General features: G+C 34.8%; 1 protein-coding gene across 1 annotated transcript; it reads left to right on the forward strand.

The window, feature by feature from the left end:
* Window positions 1-259: 259 nt before the first annotated feature.
* Window positions 260-2,844, forward strand: LOC138895563 (uncharacterized). Its single transcript, XM_070180266.1, has 4 exons — window positions 260-418; window positions 611-1,120; window positions 1,193-1,432; window positions 2,098-2,844. Exons 1-4 carry the CDS (start codon window positions 260-262, stop codon window positions 2,842-2,844), a joined length of 1,656 nt encoding a protein of 551 aa, XP_070036367.1.
* The last annotated feature ends 4,118 nt before the right edge of the window (window positions 2,845-6,962 follow it).

Raw genomic sequence — 6,962 nt, forward strand, 5'->3', positions numbered from 1 at the left:
TTACTAGTATTAATATTGTTATAGCCTGTCTCTTTGGAAGCAACTCGAAACCAGATATGGCACTGTTAATGGGACCAAAATATTTTAGAGTAAGAAATAATTAGCCTCCACTTGTCAGGAATCTCTGCATATTGCATCCTATTTTAACAAATTGAAGAGGTTGTGGGATGAATTGGCCTTTATGCACAAGCATTCTGTAAATCTTTGTAATTGTCCCTTACAAAGGGAATTGGAGAAGGACAAGTTATATTAATTCTTAATGGGACTTAATGAAATCTATGTTAGTGTTAGGATCAACCTTCTTATGAGACAACCACTTCCTTCTCTTGACATTGCTTGTAACATATTGCTCCAAGATGATAGTCAGAGGCATATTAGTTATACTCCTCAATTCAATTCAGACTCAACCTCATTCAATGTAGTTGTTAACAATTATGTCAAGTTTCCTCCTCCTCCTCTTCCAAAACAATAGTATAATCAAAAGATAAATTTTGATCAAAGGACAAATGTTGATCAGGGCAAAGTCCCCCTCTTTTGCAAATATTGTAAGAATCCTGGGCACTGAATTGATAAGTGCTACAAGTTTCATGGTTTTTCTCCCAATTTCAAGTTCACAAGGGGGAGAAGAGTTATAGCAAATGCTACCGATGAGCCTGAGTTCACTGCTGCTGGGCATAATGCTGATGGTTCTTCTTATTCTGGTTCTTCTGGACATAGTTCCATAATTCCTGGGTTGTCCATGGAACAATACAATCAATTGTTGACTCTGTTACAACAGTCTCATGTGTCAGATACTTCTCTTCATTCTAATCTCATGGCTTCTGCCAATTTTGTTGATACATTACTATCTGGTGATCTGTTGAATGTTGCTAGTTCTAGTTCATGCATGCTTTCTCAAACAGTTAATCTAACCTGGATAATTGATTCCGGGGCTACTGATCACATGGCATCTAATAAAGATTTTCTTACTAATCTTACTCATTTACTTGTTCCTTATCTTGTGTCTTTACCTAATGGATACAAAGTAAAAGTGACCAGCACTGGTTCTTTTGCCTTGCATCCATCCCTTATTCTTCACAATGTCCTAAATATTCCTTCTTTCCAGCACAATCTTATTTCTGTGCATGGGATCATTCAACAGTTTAGATATTTTATCTTATTTGCTTATGAATCTTGATTACTTATACCATAGGGCCCTTCTCTGAAAAAGCCTTTGGATCTTGGTAAATTGGACAGTGGTCTCTACAAGCTTGTCTGGAAAAGACCATCTCAATCTCAACCTTTTACTGATTTACAATCCATGAATAATGCTAAATCTTCATCTGTTATTTTTGGTTCTACATTTGCTTGTAATTTTCCTATTTCTAGTTCCATTCCTATTCCTCATATTTCTGCATCCACTTGTAACTATAGTTGTCCTAGCTTACCAAATGTTTGCACTGTTATCCCTAGTTGTAATACTACATAAATGAATACAATGGATGTTCTTTGGCATCAAAGACTTGCTTATCTCAATTATCATCCAAATAATATTTTATTTGTAATGTTTGTCCTATGTCACGGCAAGCTAGGCTACCTTTTTCAGATAGCTCCATTAGTACTACAAAACCTTTTCAACTCATACACAATTGATACATGGGGACCTTATCATACACCTACACATTCTGGGTTAGCTACTTCCTTACTATTGTAGATGATTATACAAGAGCTACTTGGACACATTTAATGGGGGCTAAAAGCAATGCATTTCCTTTGATAAAATCATTCCTTACAATGGTCTAGACTCATTTCTATACTAAAGTTCAAACCATTAGGAGTGACAATACCTTATAACTGGATTTAAGCCCTTCTTCCTCTACCTTCTACTCAGAACATAGAATAATCCATCAAACTAGCTTCCCCTATACTCCTCAACAAAATGGGGTGGTTGAAAGAAAATATAGGAGTCTTCTTGAGGCCTCTAGAGCATTGTTGTTTCGGTCTAGTTTACCACTGCAATTTTGGGGTGATTGCTTATTGACTGCCACTTATATCATCAATAGATTACCCTCCAAACTTCTTAATAACAAATCCCCTTTTGAAATGTTGTATGGTAAGGTGCCCTCCTACTCTTATTTGAGATCTTTTGGTTGTTTGGGCTATGCCACAATTCCTACACCTCACAGGGACAAGTTAAAGCCTAGGGTTGTCCCATGCATCTTTCTTGGATGTCCATTTGCTAAAAAGGGTTACAAACTCTACAATTTAACCGCTAAGAAGTGTTTCATTTCTAGGGATGTCATATTTCATGAACACTATTTTCCCTTTTCTCAGTCCCATGTGGTTCCCGGCACAACTTCTATTCCATCTCCTTATGTACTTACTTTTGCTCCTGCCCCTTCTACTATTTATCCTGAATCTTCTGATTCTCCTCTATATCCATCTCTTCCATCTCCACCCTCATCTTCCTTTTTTGATGTTGCTGCCCATTTATCTCCCTATTCTTCCTCTCCTCCTTCTGCTATTGTTGCTCCTTCTTCCTCTCCTACCGTTTCCCCTCCTTTTCCTATCTCTTCTATTCCTTTATCTTCTGTTCCTTCTCCTCGTCTGAGAAGATCCTCCGGGGAATATTATCTCCCCACCTATCTTCAGGACTATGTTTGCTCTCTTCCCAGAACATCTACCTCTTCTTGTTCTAATTCCATTCTTGAGCATGATGAATTTGAACCTAGTACATACTCTCAGTCAACCTTCATTCCTGCTTGGCAAGATGTTATGAGAAAGAAATTTGAGGCTCTATGTGCCAACCATACTTGGGATGTTGTAGAATTACCTAGAGGCAAGAAAGTCATTGGTTGCAAATGAGTTTATAAGGTGAAATATAAAGTTGATGGTCGTGTAGAAAGGTACAAGGCTAGGCTTGTAATTAGAGGTGATACACAAGTGGAATGTGTTGATTTTACAGAGATATTTTTCCCTGTTGTGAAGATGTCCACTGTTAAGTGTCTCATTGCAGTGGTTGTTAAACACAGGTGGCCTTTATTTCAATTGGATGTTAATAATATTTTTCTTCATGGTGATTTGAATGAAGAAGTTTATATGAAATTGCCTCATGGTCTTTTAGTTTCTGGGCCTTCTGTATCTTCTTCTCATTTGGTTTGTATATTAAGAAAGTCCCTCTATGGGCTACACTAAGTTTCTAGGCAATCCAAATTATCTCAAGCTCTATGCTCTAGGGGTTTCACTCATTCTATCAATGATTACTCTCTTTTTATCAAGGGTTCTCCTGGATCTTTGACTATTTTGGTTGTTTATGTTGATGATATAATATTGACCGGTGATGATCTTACTGCAATTCTTGATTGAAGATGTTTTTACATGATCAATTTAAAACCAAAGATCTGGGCACTTTGAACTATATTTTGGGCATTGAAATCTCTTATTATTCTTCTGGTCTCCTCCTTAATCAAAAGAAGTTCACTGCTGATTTGTTATCTGAATATGCTTGTTTTGATGTGTTCTCTGTGGTGTGTCCTTTGGAACTTCATGAGAAGTTGTCTGCTGATTCTGGTAATATTGACAAGCCTGAGACCTATAAGAGTTTGATTGGAAAGTTACTTTTTCTCACACATAATAGGCCTGATAGTTGTTTTACTGTCCAGTACCTCGGTTCTTTAAATGTCCCAGAGTCCCTCACATGGTTGTTGCCTTGCATATTCTGCGATACCTCAAAGGCACAGTTGATGTTGGGCTATTCTATTCCAACTCTTCTGACCTCATCTTGACTGCTTACTCAGATAGTGATTGGCAGCTTGTGTTGATACCCGCTGATCTGTGACTGGTTTTTGTATTTTTTGGGGTGATTGCTTGATTGCTTGAAAATCGAAAAAATAGCCTATTATTTCTTTGTCTTCTGTCGAGGCTGAATATCGGGCTTTTAGCAAAGTGGTTGCAGAATTGACTTGGTTGGTTCATTTGTTTGCTGACCTGTGTGTTCCTGTTTCTATTTTTGTGATAATCAGGCTGATATCCATATTGCAAAGAACCCTGTCTTACATGAGCGTACCAAACACATTGAGGTGGATTTTCACTTTATTCAGACCAAGTTGGGTGATGGCCTCGTTCATTTGGCTAATGTTCCTACTGCCAGGCAGCTTGCCGACATTTTTACAAAGCCATTAACTGGGCAGAGTCATCATTATTTTCTTTCCAAGTTGCAGGTGGTCTCCTCCTCCAACTTGAGGGGGAGGTGTTGAACTTGGAGAATATTTGGCATCTGGGCCGTGTCACAAATGAGCTCAATTAGCCCAATACTGGTGTAATCTTTATTTTAGACTGCTTGGCAGACGGGTCAGTGGCTTTTGGCCCTATATATATATATATATATTTCTATACACATTCTGTAGGAATATTCAGAATGAGAGAAAGTATCAGATTTTAATCGAGAAGCTTCTCTCTTCTTCTTCTCTCTATTCTCCCTAACCCTAGCTAAGTTTTTCATGGCGATTTCATACATTTTGAAGTTTATCAGGTTAAGATATTAGACTTATGGCGCATTTGGCCATAAGATAATTTTCACTTTTTTGGGGAAAAGAATTTCACTTTTTTCGGAATTAGTGTTTGGCTATAAAATTTTTAAATTTCATTTGAAGTTGAGTTTTTGAATTTTTTGAAAATTTAAAAAACTGCAAAAAACTGTTTTTCAACATTTTCACTTCAACTTACTCACAAAAGTTCAAAAATAGCTCCAAATTATATTCATGTCCATACACAACTCTAATTTTTAAATATTATATTCACTTAAAATTTATTTTTATTTTTTCTGAAATTTCACAATTCTTATGTCCAAACGTCCACTTAATTCACAATGAAATAATTCATAAAATAAGGGGTAGTTTGGTAGGGTGTATTAGGAAAAATAATACATGCATTAATTTTGATATTTTAGTTGATAGTGTTTTTCAACCTATACATAGCTAATACATGTATTAGTTATATTATACTCCATCTCATCCACAATAAGTGACAATTTTACCTTTTTATTTTGATCCAAAATAAGTGTCTATTTACATAATCAAGAACGAATTAATTTTATTTTTTTAAAATTTGCCCTTATTTACATATTCCAATGTGTCAATATAACAATTAATTAAGATTAATTTAGTGAATATTTTTTTTTCTCTAGGAGTTCATATTTCCTTAATGGGTGTACCAAAGGTAAAATGGTCACTTATTGTGGAGCGGAGGGAGTATTAGTTATACACGATATTCAGTACTATTTTTATACAAAGCAAACCATAACATTAGTAATACTAGGCAGAATATATAAAATGACACCTGAGCTTGTACCCCAAATCTTTGCTACACATCTGTTGACCACGATAATATTTTCAAACACACAACCTTTTAAAAGTATATCTATTACACACCACTTTGATATTTGACCACTTCTTTTAAATAAGTGTATGTCGCGCACCAATATCATTGTGACATGTATCATTAAGTTTAAAATAAAAAAAGGCCTCCAACAAAGTTTTAAAAAATAAAAAGGAAGGGGCCCAAACAAAAGAAAAAGGAAAAAAAAGGAACTCATCTTCTTCCCAAGACCAACCATCATGGTTGCGACCACCTTCATCTTAATTTCAGCTACCAAAATTTTTAAAATCAAGCTCAGACTACTTCAAGTCTAAGATCCAAAACTTAAATTCAAAACATTATTCTTTGGCATTCTTCAACAAGTTTCGATCCAACTCTCAATTCATCTCCAAATGAGTTTCAACTTGAAATGGAGCTTCCAATCAACAACTAATTCAGTATCCAAACAGCAATTTTAGTAAAAAAAATAATTTCACATAAACAATTTTACTATTGTTCTCTTGATTTTTCGGGCCAATAATTGTACTTTTTGAATCGAAAATTTCTGGGTCTAATTGAAATCGCACTTTTGGAGCCAACAGTTTCACACCAATCTCTTGATAATCCGAAAATGCTTTATTTACTAGTTGAAAAATAAAATAAAAGTTTGGAAAGTAACCAAAAAAACTAAAAAGTGGTTCTATGGGCATTAATGGAGGAAGAAAAATGAAGGAGATGAATAAAAAATAAAAAAAGAAGAAGAAATGGGAAAAAGTTGGACATGTGGCGTTTGTGTAAGGCTTCATCTCCAAATGAGTTTCAACTTGAAATGGAGCTTCCAATCAACAACTAATTCAGTATCCAAACAGCAATTTTAGTAAAAAAAATAATTTCACATAAATAATTTTACTATTGTTCTCTTGATTTTTCGGGCCAATAATTGTACTTTTTGAATCGAAAATTTCTGGGTCTAATTGAAATCGCACTTTTGGAGCCAACAGTTTCACACCAATCTCTTGATAATCCGAAAATGCTTTATTTACTAGTTGAAAAATGAAATAAAAGTTTGGAAAGTAACCAAAAAAACTAAAAAGTGATTCTACGGGCATTAATGGAGGAAGAAAAATGAAGGAGATGAATAAAAAATAAAAAAAGAAGAAGAAATGGGAAAAAGTTGGACATGTGGCGTTTGTGTAAGGCTTCATCTCCAAATGAGTTTCAACTTGAAATGGAGCTTCCAATCAACAACTAATTCAGTATCCAAACAGCAATTTTAGTAAAAAAAATAATTTCACATAAACAATTTTACTATTGTTCTCTTGATTTTTCGGGCCAATAATTGTACTTTTTGAATCGAAAATTTCTGGGTCTAATTGAAATCGCACTTTTGGAGCAAACAGTTTCACACCAATCTCTTGATAATCCGAAAATGCTTTATTTACTAGTTGAAAAATGAAATAAAAGTTTGGAAAGTAACCAAAAAAACTAAAAAGTGGTTCTATGAGCATTAATGGAGGAAGAAAAATGAAGGAGATGAATAAAAAATAAAAAAAGAAGAAGAAATGGGAAAAAGTTGGACATGTGGCGTTTGTGTAAGGCTTCATATACAAAACTATTTAGTTCACTCG

The sequence above is a fragment of the Nicotiana tomentosiformis genome, chromosome 7, assembly GCF_000390325.3.
Source record: "Nicotiana tomentosiformis chromosome 7, ASM39032v3, whole genome shotgun sequence".
NCBI classification, from domain to species: Eukaryota; Viridiplantae; Streptophyta; class Magnoliopsida; order Solanales; family Solanaceae; genus Nicotiana; species Nicotiana tomentosiformis.

Coding starts and splice junctions, on each gene's coding strand:
- LOC138895563 (XM_070180266.1), top strand. CDS start 260: ATGGGACTTAATGAAATCTATGTTAGTGTTAGGATCAACCTTCTTATG. Junction 419..610: donor CAGACTCAACCTCATTCAAT/GTAGTTGTTAAC, acceptor CCCAATTTCAAG/TTCACAAGGGGGAGAAGAGT. Junction 1,121..1,192: donor TCCAGCACAATCTTATTTCT/GTGCATGGGATC, acceptor CTTATACCATAG/GGCCCTTCTCTGAAAAAGCC.